This window comes from Poecilia reticulata, chromosome 3 (assembly GCF_904066995.2).
Source record: "Poecilia reticulata chromosome 3, P_reticulata-male-v2, whole genome shotgun sequence".
Classification (NCBI taxonomy): domain Eukaryota; kingdom Metazoa; phylum Chordata; class Actinopteri; order Cyprinodontiformes; family Poeciliidae; genus Poecilia; species Poecilia reticulata.
The window spans coordinates 24,264,551-24,281,509 of NC_088832.1; the positions used below are offsets into that span (position 1 = coordinate 24,264,551).

Below are 16,959 nucleotides of genomic sequence, written 5' to 3' on the forward strand. Positions count from 1 at the left end.
TTGCTGGTTTGTTGATGTGCATGCATATCTGTGTGTTTGCTGGAGGGAAATTAATTCTGCACAACAAAATGACAAAAGCACAGAAATGTAATTTAATGCATCCTAAATGCTTACAATCGTGTGTGTCTGAGTGGGAGTGTGTATGCAATGCAATGTAAGAAGATGCACTAGTGGCTCACGTAAATGTGTAGCTACATGCAAAAGCATGCAAGTGCTTTGTATACATTTTTGTGTGTGGCTATGCACCTATAAATGTATGCAAAACTCAGCTGCTTAATGATAATGCATGTGATAATATCATGGTGCTAATTAATTTATAACTTTGCACTGAGGAGGCTGTTCCAGTGGCTAATATGATTCTATTACAGCAATTAGCCCACAATGACACTGGCTAGGTCACTCACACACAGAGACACACCTTACTGTATGCAAATCTAACCCTGTCAGTGGGTTTCACCCAATCCAGCCTTTGCCCATGTTTCTAAAACCTCCTTTCCTTTTATGTTTTCTTCCTGCGGTCACAACCTCATATCAACTTATGGGAAGCTAGACACAACTTTGGACTGTTTTATTATTAGTAAACTGCCCACGTGCTCTAATTTGTCAGACTTTCTGTTTATTCTACCATGTTGTTAAGCTTCCTGCATTTAGAGTTGCAGTCATTAAGGGATCCACAATTAGTGTACACTACTCTGTTTTGAACAATTTAAATAAAATGTTGACACACGCATGGAGTGTGTTGAAATAGAGGATAATAATGAAACGATAAGGGGAGATGAAAAGGAGGAGGGACAAACACAAAGAGGAGAGGATATGTCTAAAAGGTTTTTGCAGCTGGTGTCTAGAAATGCCAACCCAGAAAGAGAGAGAGTATGCTGCAAAAGTTCCAGTTTCTGCCTCAAGTTGTGTGCGATTAGAACTGGGATCAAAACATTTTCTTGAAATGTTCTTAATGGTCACTTTAAAATATCAATTCATTATCTTCCTATTTGTTTTGATTTCATGTGGCTCCAGCTAACTGTGCTCGCTCTAGCTAATTTAATAATAGATTATAAACCAATCATATTTGTTTATTTCAAGAGATATCTCATGTATGGAAGTTTTGAGGCAGTTTACCTCAATCCAGACATTTTGTGGATTGAGAGTCAAGGTCAAGGTCCATGACCTTGACTTATTTTGTTTTGTTTATAGGTTCGAGTTCACTGAAAAGATGTAATATTTTTGAAGTACGTCTGAGTTTTTCACTAACATCTTTAAGAAAAACATGTTCAGCTAGTTGTGGATCCCTTCAAGTTTCTGATTTGATGTTAGCGCATTAAACATTAAACAAAAGCTATTTCTAGCAACCACCGTCTTAAGATGACACAAATAAGAACACACATACAGTGTGTTTGTCCCCAACACATACACAATTATGCTTCCCATCATACAACAAACTTTGGTTTTCTTATTTTATAACACTTGTTTTTGCAAGGCTCATTGTACTTCAGCTGAATCTGTAACTGCAAAATTATTGCACAAAAGTTTACACCTACACATTTGTCATCAGTACTTACGGTCTTCTGCTGTGCGTAGCGTTGCCCAAGGCCCCGCCGTCTGCCCATGAATATGTGAAACCACCACTCTGAACAGGTAGTTTGTGAAAGGTGACAAACCCTCTACATAATAGGAGTGAGTGTCTGTTGAATTTTCCAAAAGCCTAAAAACAGACAGACACAAACAGTTTATATCTACTTACACTGAAATGATGCTAAACAAGCATGGTTTTTAACATTTTCCTGATTTAAACAAGCAAAACAACATAAACAATGATATTATTCCTTAATTTTCACTTTAACACTAGCATGATATGGCCAATAAAATGTAATGCTCTGACTGGGCTGCACTAGTGGTCTGATGAAGCACATTTGTTAAACTCAAACCAACTGATTAATAGTTAAGAGCTTGTCTCATTGCATACAAAATTACAAAACAGACTTTAGAATAGTGTGATTTATGCTTCGCTTTTTAAAATCTTATTGGTGATATTGAGCACAAGGTTAGGTCTAGGATTCTTATTTCTCCAGCATAATTTAGTTTAATACCATCTAAATTGTTATGTTTTGTGCAAAATTTAAAATGTTATGATTTAAATAACCACTTCACACAGAGCAGCACAAGAGACTGCATATCTGATCCCGCATAGTACAGTCACACAAAAGAATGTATGACAAAGTAAAAGAAAACTGTCATAAATGAGACACCGTTGACCATTTACCATCAGATGGATGAAAGGAATGAATGAATGAATGAATGAATAAATCAGGTAACAATGAGATTTCCATAGCAGAAGAGGAGGAGGAGGGCATGACTGTCTGATATATAATACATGTAGCTAGTCATTTATTTATTACCACAGAATGAGAGCCTCCTCTTCTTGGATTAAATTGCAATTTGTTGTCAGGAAGCATGTAATGAATACATATCAGATTCACACCTTCTCTCTCTCTATTCTGTCCCAATTTCTCGACCTCACTCTTCCCCTTGCAATTTCTTTCTTTTTTTTGACTTTTGGTTCTCCTTGTTGTTCTAACAGTCTGTTATATTGATGTGTCATACTCTGCTTTGGTGTATAACGTACCACTTTTTGTGTCCATGCGTATGTATATACTTAAATTTAAGAAAGAATTATGTGACCTGCATTTGAAAGAGTCTTGTGTGTTTCCTGTAACTTAGAGTAGGAAACCAAGTTCAACAGAAAATACTACTGGAATATTGATAAAGTTATTTACACTTACCAGCTATTTTGGTCAAATTGCTCGTTGACTCTATGAGCTAATTAGCCAATCACATTGCAGTAATTTGAATCATTTAGGCAGCTAAATGTGATGAAGATGACTTGAGTTCAAATAAAGAATCATAATAGGAACAAAAGGGGATTTAGGTGACCGGATATGTGATATCAGGTAATTCAGGGAAATTTAGCATTTTATCGTGGATTCCGTATTGTTTACTAAATGTCGTGATATATCACAGCATTTAATAAATCATATATGAATCCATCATGAAACAAATATCAATTTATCTCAAACTAAGTTCTTGAACAAACTCGTTCTACTCCAACACCCTGCAGAGCCAACAGATTTTTAGTTATAGAGCAATTTGGGGATGGGCTATGGTGGAATAAAAATGATATCATGAAATTGCAATTGACATATCGGCAGCAGCTGTGTGATGCTATCTGACCAACATGAACCAAACTCTCACAAGGCATGTTTCCTGCAATTTGTTCAATCAATTTTACGAAAAACTAGAGGTGGTTTGAAGGCAAGAGGCGATCCAATTCAAGATGAAGCAGTCTAGCCCCATTAAAGTGGCCAGTGAAAACATATACCGAGTTCTCTACTTACTGTGTTTGAGTCACACATTAAAAAAAAAATTGTTTAAGAATGTCATTTCAAAGTCAAATGTGTATGTTTTTATACTTTTTACTATGTACACACAGCTTTAGCTTATACTGTTCATCTCGTAAAATATTGACACAAATTCATATAAAAGCACCACATGGCCAAGGTGGCATGAACATACCTAATGCCTGTTGATGTATATTTAACACATATTGAGAATCACATTTTTAGCACTTTGCTGGCGTCTGTTGGACAGAGGCAGCCATTATTAAGCTTAATTAAATCAATTAATTAGGCTTAGTTAATTTTAGCTGGATATTAATATTAATAAATTAATAATTTCCTTTCTAAGTTTAAAGTATGTGTCCATATTTGTTTACTCAGTCGTCTGTTTCAGAATTTCAGGTTCTGTTACCTTATAATTGAGCTCTGTGGAGACGCTCTCATGTGCAAGTTGTACCGGAGTGGGCCGGGCGCGTTGGAGTTGACAGGTGCAGACCACGATACGTTTAGGCTGGTGTTGGTTGCACTGACTAAAGTCACAGGTGACAATCCATCTGGGGCTAAAAAAAACAGTTTTTAGAAGATGAAAGAGGTTTTTTTGTGTACCAACACAACAAAAAAGTAAGAATAAGAAAAGATCAGTAATTAAGACAACCAGAGTTTGATCACTGCTGAGTGTGTGATATGAGGGCTCTCTGGTGCAGAAAGTGACCCTCCAATCAAATATAACTCTTCTGCTACAACAGGACTGATTGCTGAAGACGTCTTGCTGCGAAAGTCCGATTGCAAAGACGGATCACACATGAACACAAAAAATGTGGAAAAACACAACTAGCTACAGCTGACCAGCATGAATGATACTTTTAATGCAAATTAAACTACAAAAAAGCAGAAAAAATACCAAGGGCCACCAATTACAAAACCATAATTTAAAAACTACTTAAGAGATAAAAAAAAACAAACAACAGAAAAAAGAGTTGACTTTAGACATACAACATTTTTATTTATTTTCTCCTTTCAAGAAATTGGACTTCATATTGAATTTGTACCTCAGATGATGCTGAACTTGTAGATAAAGAATTACTGCTGCTTTGCAAGCGTAACACCTTTACATGTACTGTATCTTTGTTCAGGTTTTAACATGTTTTACAGCAGAAGCATTGATATTTCTAATGTGTTACATTTGGTACCCTGTCTTTTCAAGAGAGATCCACATGCAGATGAATGTTCATTCCTTCAATGTCCTCCTTTAATTCATTAAGAGATGTGTTTCTTGCCTTCTCACTCACATACACACACAAATCTGCACACATAACACAAAAATTCCACACACACACACACACACACACACACACACACACGCACACGCATGCACACACACCCACACACACGCACACACACAGTTGAGCCTGTGTCTTTCTCATGCTGTGTTAGCAGGTACAATATCAGAGGTGTCACTAATCGTTTTAAACTATGCACTTTTATGTTCACTTCTTTCTCTCTGCTCTCCTCCTACTCTGCTCTTCTGTCTCTTGCTTGGCTATCTTCTCTCTGTTCTTTCGTGAAACAAGGACGCATCAAGACAGTTTGCCTTAAAGAAGTCTAAAGAGATGCCAGAGGCACAGAGGTAAAAAGAGAGATGGAAAGAGAGGAAACGTCTTGTATTTAAAATTTATACTTTCTTATGCCTTTGTTTTGAACTTGAACAGCAGAACTTTCCTAAGCCTGTCTTTTGTTGTTTCCTGACTAAAACATAGGAGAAAAGGGTGAATTCAGTGCTTTTAGCAGGACAGCTAACTTCATATTTACAGTGTGCTAGAAAAACCTTAAAAACCTTATATTAGTGTGCTTTTCTTAGATTACACTTCTGAATAAACATTTATCCTTTGTGCAATCTGTGTCATCCTGCATGCATTTTCTAACCGTTTTCTATAGCACCTCTTTATGCTTTTAATCATTTGATATAATACAAATTCAAAACAATCAGAGTGAATTTATTAATGAAATCGAACAATGGACATAACATCTCTTCAAAGATTTGCATTAAATTTCCGTTCAGTCTGTTTGGTAATGTGCTGAGGTTCCCAGAGAGCGCGTACCTGCCGGGGGTGTAGTGACAATGAGTGGCAGGCTTTCAACACACCCCTGTGTGTTACATCCTCTGATCCAGAAACTGTAGTTTGTGTAAGGCTGTAGGTCAGACACAGACAACCAAATGCCCGCTGCTGATCCTCCATCTAACACACCATGACCATCTAACGGATGACAAACACAGAAACAGAGACCTCTATATACAATGAAAAGAAAAACAGCAATATTGTGCATTTGATATTTTAAATATATGTGTTGTTTTTTTCTAAAGATATAATCATAGAATCATAACATAAAACATCACACAATTTAATGACATTGGGAGAATAACAATCACTGAGACCCATTTTACTAAATTAAAAGTAAAAGAAAACTGTGAATCTGGACACACATACTTAATGATTCAGGTCTATGTAAACCAGTGGAGGAAGTTTACTTCAAAGAAACAGCAGGGTTTGCTCAACTAAAACAAGGCAGTGCTCTTCTCCTTCTGCACACTTTTATCTTCTTTTCATTCACTAATGTTGCTTCTTCACTGATCAATACGCTGTCTGTGTGTCAAATATAAAACCTATTTACAACTTGACTGTATGTTCTTTGAAATCTTTCAACTTATTCTGTCAGAATCCAGCTTTTTTGTTTATCTACATGAATTTTGTTATCTCCAACACTTCATACTTTAAATGCAATCATCGTTTCTTTTCTTATATTATGCAAATATTTGTAGTGATATAATGATTGAAATCCGTCTTTGTTGCTTTTACCAGCTGCGGTTTTGCTTTACATTCCTAGATTGTCGCTGACCTAAAGTCACAAGCTATATAAAAAAAACTTCAAAATATTTTCCGATACTAGTCGGGTTTGATTACTTCTTCTTACACCGTCCTACTTCGTGCCTGGCTTTCTAAGTTTCCTTTGTTTGCTGGGAGTGTCGGCGTGCGTTTGTATGTACAGCTCAGTCCATCTCGATGCATATTGTTCTGCTCTGCTCATCTTTGAAAGCCATGACAAAAACACTGAGTGCTTTTGAAACTGGAAATAACATTACTGTGCACCCAGGCAATCAGCAAGTACTGTAGTTCCATATATCTACAGAGAAACAGCATCCGTCAGTTGTTGCTTTTCGTAAGGGTCGCATACAGCGCATCACCAAAGTATTCAAACACCTCTGATCTTATTCATATTTTATGTTTTAACAACAAAACTCAATGTATATATTTTTAAATGACATATCAACATGAAGTAGCACAAAACTGTGTAGAAAGACCATGAAAAGTTGAATTTAAAAAATCTAATAAAACTTGCAAAGTGTGGCAAGAATTTTATATTCAGTCCCCGGATGATTAATAGATTCTCCCTGTTTGTAATTTACGCTCAGCATGAATTTAGCCATTCTGCGAAGGCTTCAGAGGTTCATTACCGCTTGGGGATAAAGTTATAAAGAATCATAAAGCAGGATTAGATCATAAACCAACATCTCAAGCACTGAACATCTGCACTGCACAATAGATCATTTGGAAATAAAATAAGGCACAATTGCAAATCTACCAAGAGACAAAAATTTATCTAAACTGAAAAGCTAGAAAAGAATAGTATTGATCAGAGAAGTAGTCGAGAGGCCCATGGCAACTCTGGAGGAACTGCAGACAGAGCAACGACTCAGGAACGAGACAAAGTTTAGGCATACACTTTTAGTAATGCAGTAATCTATGGATTATTCTGACAACCAATCGAGTAATTGAATAAAAAATTTTATCACGTAAAATATTGGTAAATACTGTCATAGCAGCATTATTAATATCAGACATCAACATAAGCAGAAATATTCCTAATTGTATTTTTTTACATTAACATAACATTTGATTTCATTTAATTTGTCTGTGAAAACATAAATATACCCAGGATGAAGAGAGGTACTGTCACCTTTGCTTTTGTAGTAAAGTGAGTAGCGGAGGTTTCCATTCGCTCGAGGAGGAGCAGTCCAGCGGGCTCTGAGAGATCTGGAGCTTTGATTGGTCAACTCCAGCAGCACAGGGCCTTCTGGAGCCATCTCCAATGTATGTGACTCCACCTAATTTTAAAAATAAGTAAATAAATAAATAAAAGCGTAGTTAGACCAGATGTGTACCCTCTCTGCACATGCAAACTATACAAGTAAAGGTTATAGACAAAATAACTTGCTTTGTCAGCTGGTTTACCTGTGATGTTCTAATAAATACTCTATTAAATGCCATAAGCTGCTGGTCTGCATTAACTCAGTTTTTCTTTTTTTTTTATTTTGTAATCTTTCGTTCTTGCTCATCATTCTCTCTATTCCATCGTTCTCATTTACATCACATTCTCAACACCTTCATTCTCAATTTCTGTTCATACTCTCATAGACTCATCTTCTCTAGATTATCCCCTTTCTTACTACTCTCCTGTTCTGCAGTGTCAGCTATTTCTCCTGGTGTTTGACAAATCGTGGCGTCCGTATTGGAAATATGCCTTAAAATCTAGCCTGTCGTCAGAGACGTTGCTGAGAATGGAGTGGCATTTCCCACCAAATGTCACAGTCGCCACGCAACCCTCGTTATTGAGCTGAGAGAATCGATCACCTTTATGAGGCCCAGTGACACACTGGCACACACATTCACTTTGTAGATGGTCTATCTATGTTTTTCTTTCTCTTATAGCAATATTCTGCTCTCTGGAAATCTGCTTTGCTGTATTAGCAGTTTCAATTCACCATCTGATAGAAGATTATTCAGCAAAAAGAGGATTTTATGACATGTTCACTGCTCTAAGTACCAGCTGTTGGTGGATGAGCTGTACTAAATATTGTTGAATTGAACTTTTATGAACTCTATAAGTCTGGTGAATAAAAATAAACACTTAAAAGAATTCAAAAAGAGACGTAGTCAAACCCAATTCCTTATTGCAATTACTTGCAGAATTTTTTTTCCCTAATGTTTGGCCCATTTACAAATAAATGATTCACTGACCAGTGGTCCTTTGCCACAGCCCAGTGCTGTGCAGGCCTGCAGTCTAACTACATGTCGGCTCCATGGAGAAAGTCCTTCCACTATGAAGAACCTCTGAGAGGAACTGGAGTTGAAAACAAGGACTCCATCCATCCAAAGACCATAGCTTGTTATAACACCTGTCAAAAGAGAATATCTTGTTAGAAAACGCAAGACAAAAAGGGAAAAAGCAACAGCAAACATTTAATGCCACTAAATGCACCCTGGTCATGTTTGAATAAAGTCTAGTTCGGAAGTTTACTTTGGTATGCAGTTCTGTTCAGTTGTTGGCTCCTTCCATCCGTCTGTCCACTCATCCAGGAATCAAGTCAAGATGGGTTAATGGAGTAACAGATCCCAGTGGGAAACAAGATTCCTTACATTTCATTATGGGGAAGCAAAGGCACGTTCAAGTGAGAATTGCAGGTGGAACCCTCAAAGAGGGCTGATCAGGAGAAGTCCTTGCCAAATGGCTAAAATATCTTCAGTAACTCATTTCAGTTTGGAGGAGCAGTGGTTCCACTCCAAGCTCCATTTAGATGAAAGCACTCGTCATCGTATCTCTGAACAACCCTATGGAAAAAGCCAATGACAGCTTCTACTGACCAGGATCTTGATTTTCTTCTGTAAAGATGTGTGTCTTATGAGTGTGGATGAAGGTTTGAATGTAGAATGACTAATAAATCAAGAGTATTACTTTTTGACCAGGCTCTTTCTTCAGCACACAAAGACTAAATCTCTGTCTTCTGAGCACCCAGAATGGACCCACACCAGGGTCTATTAATGGTTGAGACAATACTGAACTCCATAATTAAGATACAGGCTAAACAACACATGCTGTAGGTCTTTCTGACTCACTGGATGAGAGAAATCCTTCAAAGTTTTGACCAGTTTTGCTTCTCTAGCAGAGTGTCTAGCCACCGAAGGCAGATATACGTCTGGTAGACATTGAGCAGACATGCAAAGTCACATCAGTTTCCCACAGTCAGAAACATATCATCAGAGCAAGTGCTTACATGCATGCCGTTTGGATAATCAATTGGCACAAACCACTTCTCTCATTTGGATTACAATTTCAATCTAATTGAGCTGAACCCAATCAGAATCTTCCAGTTGGGGTGTTTACATGACTCATTTTAATTCCAGTCGGTTGCTTATTCTGAGTCCTTATTCCCGTTTAAATGTGCCATATGAGGACTACAACCAGAACTAGTGACAGAGGCAAGAAAAGGCAAAGTTCACCGGGAACAATCTTAACCTTATGTCGAGAATGCAGAGTCAGCTCTTGCTTTGGGCACAAGAACCAGATCCTCATTTAAAGCATTCTCACCCAAAACACCAGCAACTAAATCCCCAGGGGACAAATATGTAAATTTGGTCCCAATACACACCAGACAAACAAATTCCTGTCATCTTTTCAACAGCTCTGCGATGGTAAAAGTCTGCTCCATTGTTCCACAGCCAGGATAAAAGCCACACTGCTTCTCCAGAAGCCAAGGTTTAAAGGTTTCCATCTTATTTCCAGCAAAATAAAGTAGGTGCTCCAGGGCAGGCTAATAACTGTGACCCTTCAGTGGTTGGAAAACTTTTCCTAAGATTGGGACCACCTCCCTAGTCTGCCACTTCGCATTAAAAAAAAAAAAAGACAGCAGAAACATTAATGCAGCAAAATTGACATTAAAATCAGGATAATCACATTTGAACAAGTTTTAGTGATTAATTAAGCTGTGACTAAAAATCCTACATACAAGACAATGGGTGCTTTGTTTTTAACATGTAACGTTGTGTAATGTGCTGTCCTTGATTAAATAAACTGGAGCTGAATTATGAATCAAAAAGATGCTTATTTTATTTACTAAATCCTCTTATTCAATTGACTGCATTTTCTCCTCCTTAAACATCTATGTTGCCATCATTCATTCAAAACATCTATAAATTGTTTTAATTTTAACATGCTAGTTATAATCCATTTAGTTGGGCCTGTATTCCCAAAAGACATCCACAGGCAGTTTTCTAGTTTCATTGGTCACTCATACTGTATAGCAGTGTCCAGACTGTAAAGAATAAAAAGCGAAAACGTGGCTTTGCAATGATGCAAAATGCGTTCTGGTTCACTGCGTATGCAAATGAAAACTGACTTACAGGCTCCAGGCCTGCCAGTCAGTGTGTCCTACAGATGAAAACCAAACAGTACTGAAATGACAATTGTAACCAAAGGCGCTACACAGGATGAAGACCCAGAGAAGGACAGTGGTACAAAATTGAACACACACACACACACATGCACACGCCCCAACACACACACACACACGCACACACGCACACACGCACACACACACAAATGAGTGTGTAAATAAGTGTGAAGACACAAACACATTCACAGACACACATCGATATACTCAGTTGAAAAAGATCCACACATTTAATAAGAACCCAAACCTCAAACACACAATTACGTGACATTACATCCACCTAATAAAAGAACGAAACAGTACGAAGCCAAATGTGCCTTTCCTTAATAAAAATGCATACAGTAGGCTCAAAAGATCAGCGCTAAGAACTAAGGGTCCATTCTACTTTAATCATGTGTGGGTTTTATTATTGCTCAATATAGATATACACACCTATCACAAAAATGAAGACACAAAAACCCTACGGATGCAAGTTATCTGGGAAGCTCTTAATATGGCCAATCACATGCATGTGAGAGTGTGTGTGACTGCGTGTGGAGCACTGTGTGTGCTTGTGTGCGTGAATAAGCCCATATCAGTATAGGCTGTAATAAAGACAGGTTGGGAAATGAAGCAGCGAATGCATAACAGGCTTATTTCCCCTCTTTGTCTGCGTGTTGCCCCGACCTAATCCCCGAGAGGATTATCCCCCACAAATCCCTGCGGAATTGCGGAGAAAGTGTGTGTGAGGGGGTGGGGGGGACAGCGAGAAAATAACACAGGATATCACTCTGTAACCCATCATCATGCCATTTATTAAATAAAAAAAGTCACTGGAAAATGGAACTGAGCATTTCTTCTTTCTTATTAGGAAAACACAAAGCTTTTTAAGTACAGGATAATACAGTAATCATCTTGCTTGTTATAAATTTCTGTCATCAGACGAGGAAAGCTTTAAGCAATTTATCCAGGTTAATATGCATACATATCACAGGGTTTATGGTGCAAATACCTTAATGTGGGATTAGGCATAAAACACACACACAGCTATCACATCACACACACATTACTGAATTGCATAAGCATGACATTAGCGTTTGATCATTTGTAGCGTCTTCACAAACTTTATGTATAGAGTCTGTTAAATGGGACGGAAAAGACGGTGAAATGCTTAGATGGTTTTTACCCATTAATCTGATTTACTGAGAGATACTATTTATTATTAAAGCCCTTTTAAATGTATTATATTGTTATTAATTGGCATATCACTTGAAATCAACTTTTAATGACTGCTGTGAAGAAGGTATAACTCAGGCACAAAGAGCCTTATTTCACTTCGCTAAGATTTATAATTTATTCCACTGTTAATTTTCTATAAGCAGCTATTATTCATGTCTCACCTGCTGCTCTTTTTCAAAGAAATCATGTTCATTTAGACTCCACCGCTTTTTTCTTTTGACAACTAGGAACTGAGAAAACAACCTAGAAGTTCTAATTGAACAAAGAATATAGTAAATAAAAACCGATGCTTTGAGCCTATCTAAAATTGAATTAAAAAAAAATGTTGTAGCCATTTCAATTCATCTTGCATTTACAGAATGCAAATGAATGGTAAAAAAGTCAAAATAGGATCCCAGACAGTGCAAGTATTTGGGCTTCCAGCCTGCAGTTCTCTCTTCAGTCAAAAGGGAGCACTTTTCATCCACTTAAAGTACCTTGTTGAAGCTCCATCCTCTCGCTCTTGCTCCCATTTAATCCTAATTTCAAACTGTTTGTTTTCCTAACCTTTCTCTGTCTCTGCCCGCTTCAGTTCCTCAAAAAGAAGGGGAAGCCCCTCCCAAGGTTCCTTTTTTTCCCCTCCTTAACTGTTTTGTCTTTATCTCAGGTGATTCCTCACACAGACAGACAGCTGTTCTCCTTTTGCACATCTTCAATACTTGTTTTGTCAGAAAAGTTTCAAACCGTTTTAATGTGCCTAATTGTTATATTGACTGATAACTTTTGTGAGAACTGCGTTTAGCTAAAAAACTGAAAAACGGCCTTCCTTCCTCTGTCAACAACGTTGCATATTGGATGCATAGTCATCCAGAAAATGAGTGCATGATGCATGTCTTCTCACCATTTGGAGTCTCAGGAGGAGTCCAGCTGATGTTGAATGAATGTGGGGACAGAGGGATGACGAGCGGAGCAGGAACATCCTCTGGGGTGCTCTCCTCTGTCTGAACGTGGCTCGGGGGGCTTCTGGTGCACCCACCTCCTGTGCAGGCCTGTCAAGCACAGAAACACACATGTGGACACACAAAAATGGAGATGCAAAAAGGTTTGAAAATAATTACTATTAGGAGGACTCACAACCACCATAACAGAATAAAATGTTCCTGGAGTTAGGCTGCGAAGTGTGTGTTCTTCAGCAAGATCTGAGCTGTTGTAGGCCAGAATGGGCTCTGACCCATCCGATGACAGCAAGACGGAGTAAAACTTCAAAACACCGTTTATTTGCGAGGGACGTGACCACCTGGAAAGAGAGCAAAGCAAAAGCAAATGCTAAAATTAAATGACACAAGTGCAAGATTTCAGCCAGGCATTTTATACGATTTATTCTTTGGTATTGAGCTTTTGTATTCGAATTTTCAGTGCTGCTGCATTAAACATGTTAGATGGTTCAATCAATTTTATTGAGCTATATGTCCATTACTTCGCATTATTATTCCTCTATTAATATTATTTCATATTATTTTATATTTATTTCTTTTTTGTGTGTACACATCTAAGATTTTTTGCACATCTCTTGTGCCGACAGCTTTACAGAACAATGTGGCGAGTCTGACTGCCTTACTGTGCCAGAACATACTTATGCTACAAAAAAGGAAATTATCACAATATTGCTTAATAGGCAGCAACAACTGACAATTAAAAATAAAAAGTCTGGTGCAGTCAAACTACTCCTAAAAGTACCTGCAAACAACTTAAGCACATGTAACTACCCACCTCTGAGAAAATGTATTTTACTAGGCCTTGCTGTAAACAATTGTCTTGTCAGAGATTTTTAAGAGAAGGTAAAAAAAAAAAATAATAAAATTTATGCATCGTTTCTTTTCCATTCTTTTCACTCATCATGCAAATCCACGTTTTTCCTTTTCTACTCATTCCCTACTCGTCTTTCTTCCCTACATCGCTATGACCGTTTTCTTATTTCTCTCCTATTTCTGTTTTTCTCACTTTTTCTCACAGCGGCTGAAGAGTGGTATTGATCAAGCATGATCTCTCAACCTCTTCCTATTACCAATGTGTGAACAAGGTAAAACACAGCCTTCCCACACCTGATGCGTATGTTCAGAACATTTTAAGGGTTCAAGACGTTGACGATGTTCAGCAAGCAGGGACACACGCTTGGATGGTAGATTCAAAGTTTAATTTATCTTTTATTACCAATTGATTTCTCAAACAGATTTACTCAGTGTAGTCACTGTTTTCCGTTAAATTAATAGTTAATTTAATGGCGATACATTTGAACCCCTTTTGACAGGAGCAAGCAGTGGGCTCCATGGACGCTGCTATAACTTCTGCCAATGAGCAGTCGACGAATGCTAAGTGCTATTAGCAGCTGTGGAGGGAGGCAGCTTTTTTTGCAGTCAGTTTGCATTGGAGGCTCAGTCTTTCTTATTGAACCAGGTTGTTCCAATGTACTTCACATTCACTTGTGCATTAAAGTTGAAATGCTGTGCAGGACTATGTGGTTGTTATGGTAGAGAAGTCCCAACAGTGAGAGGAATGGGTCGCCTCTGTTGATACCACATGGCAAATGAGCACAATGAGTCCTTGATCATACTGTCCAACCTTAAAGCCAACAAAAGCTGAGGATTTCAGTGCCAAGATGCTATCTGTTTGGAGTGAAAACATCAGGAACAACAGCAGGTAAGCATGGTGGATAAATACCAGAGATTTATTATAAGAATTTTGGTCCAATCAGAGGTCAGATTAGAAATGCTTAAAACAATTCTGTCTGGTAAACACAACTGCACTCCATTGGCATGTTGTTGTCCATTTCTCTCTTTTATTTTATCTCTAGACAGCTTTTATAAAACATAACTAAAAAGACTAAACACTTATTATTACTTCCAAGAATATAAATCAGTCAATATCATTGTTTAAGTAGATTCTTTTGGCTTGTAAATGTCTACATGCCACATGAAAATGCTAATGTTAAAAAGCTCAAAATGAAAATGTTATGCATAACCCATTATTCATTGTGCTTTACGCGCCTGTCACTGTTCTCTGCTCTGAGCTCTGAGAGAGAATTTGTAATTACGCATGTACAACATGTTGTGGGTGCGGGTGTGTTTTTGGTGTGCTTACTCCACCAATATACTCCGGGAGTCCAGCAGCGTAAGGCTTGGAGCACGCAGGGGACCAGGAGGAAGCTCAGAGGTCAGTGCTGTAACTTGTGAACTGTTGGTACAGCCAACTTTAGTGCAAGCACTCAGTACCAAGAAGTTAGTGGAGTACACACCAAGACCTAAAACACAAATACACATTCACTAAAAGTTACAAAGAAAGACACACACACACACACGCACACACACACACACACACACACACTACCTGACAGCACAGATCAGATAAACTCCAGAAGTTAGTTTTGCTCTTTTTTTCCCTCAATCCACCCTACTCTGTTCAAACTACTTCTCTTCTTTTCTGTTTGAAAATCACCCACCATCTGGCCCACTGTTTGAATCTCACCCTGAAACACAATCTATTCTTGCACATACCATGTAATTACAATATCCATAATCCTCCCAATCACAGTGAAAATCAGACACTCTGCATTAATAACTCAGCATGGATGAGATGTGCTCTCACTCTTTCTTTGGCTTTCAAATATGCACACTTACACTTTTAAACAGCAAGATGGTTTACTAATTGTATAGACATGCAGGTAAAATAAAAAACAAAAAACTTAAGCATATGTTAGTGCAATAGAGTTTGTACACATCAATGTATGATGCTTTGCGTGTTTCCTGTACACATGTGTGGAGGTGTGCATTCATCTTCATCTTTTTGGAATACGCCTTCTCATTGGTGTTACATTTGTTTCACAGCCTTTTCAGGTATTTAAAATAAAAGCTGTAAGGGCAAATTGTGTGCATGGCTGTGTGCTAATGTTTAGTTTTCTTTGTTTCTCTGCCACTTCATTTTCATGTGTATGTTTAGCTTTCTTTTTGAAAGTGCTATTCCCTTGGTAAGGACTGAGACTCGTTCCTCTTTCAAATGCTAATCCCCCATTTTGCTTTTCTGCACCCCTCACCCCCTTTTTTTTCACTGAGGCCCCATCCCTCTACAGTCCCAGCGACAGCACACACAAACACACTGTTTAGTTTTGTTTTTTTTACCGGTGATGTTGTGCTGACTGTTTTTCCCTCTGTAGACCATTTCACTGTTGTGATAGAGGAGGTATTCTGTAATGTCTCCATTTGGCCTATCAATAGAAAAAAAGTAATAAATAAATGAGAACAATATTTTACAATACTGCACAATTTATACAGTTACAGGACAAACCTTTAATGACAATCTTTGAATAGTTTTCTGTTTCAATAGGTCCTTGATGAGGATGTTTAAAATACCTGTGTCACGTTGCATTATTTCCCAGTCTTTTTTTTTTTAATTTGCTGTTGCAAATGTACGTTCCAGGATAGAAAGGAAAACTAGGTGGTTTGCTGCCCTTGTTCAAAGCTCTTTGCCTAATTGTGTGCGCAGATGTGCAAACAAGCATCTGCTATGTATGTTGAACAAACTCAACTCTGGTGGCACATTCATTGGGAGTAGACTGCACTAGAGCCCGATAGACACTCACAGGCAACCTTAAATCTAAATGAAATTGAACTTCTCACTTTAAGTTCTTTAAAGAAAACTGCTCTTTTGTGCAATAATCTTAGCAGCATTTCCTTCCATGGTTATGATAGTTTGTAAAAAAGACCAACTATCTATAGGAGGAAATCACATTTGTCAGTTTGCTAGAAAGATCGATATGAGTGATTTCATCTGTACTCTTTCACAAATTCACCCATGTTCATGTATTTTTCAGACTATAAGCCGCTACTTTTTTCCCACGTTTTGAACCGGTGCGGCTTTTCTGTACATTTTTCTTCAACCACCAGGGGGCTCTCTAGCAAGAAGCGAATCATTGCAAGTCAAAATTGGAAATCAAAGAAGATAGCGCTAATTTTCATTTAGAGCAAGCACATGCTAGCAGCAGCCACGACGGAGAAAAGTTTTCAAACTCATAGCCCCTCATCATGGAAACAACAG

The 16,959-nt window shown here is 37.9% G+C and overlaps 1 protein-coding gene across 3 annotated transcripts in view; it reads right to left on the bottom strand.

The window, feature by feature from the left end:
* ush2a (Usher syndrome 2A (autosomal recessive, mild)) overlaps nucleotides 1–16,959 on the bottom strand; it is a 193,622-nt gene that overhangs the window by 92,889 nt on the left and 83,774 nt on the right. For all 3 annotated transcript variants that reach the window (XM_081605303.1, XM_081605301.1, XM_081605302.1), the window contains exons 41-49: nucleotides 16,044–16,129; nucleotides 15,010–15,169; nucleotides 13,006–13,168; nucleotides 12,773–12,920; nucleotides 8,465–8,622; nucleotides 7,404–7,551; nucleotides 5,489–5,644; nucleotides 3,802–3,949; nucleotides 1,557–1,699 (exon numbers count right to left, since the gene is read on the bottom strand). In XM_081605303.1, coding sequence (XP_081461429.1) covers nucleotides 1,557–1,699; nucleotides 3,802–3,949; nucleotides 5,489–5,644; nucleotides 7,404–7,551; nucleotides 8,465–8,622; nucleotides 12,773–12,920; nucleotides 13,006–13,168; nucleotides 15,010–15,169; nucleotides 16,044–16,129 — 1,310 coding nt within the window. The remainder of the gene's footprint in view (nucleotides 1–1,556; nucleotides 1,700–3,801; nucleotides 3,950–5,488; nucleotides 5,645–7,403; nucleotides 7,552–8,464; nucleotides 8,623–12,772; nucleotides 12,921–13,005; nucleotides 13,169–15,009; nucleotides 15,170–16,043; nucleotides 16,130–16,959) is intronic.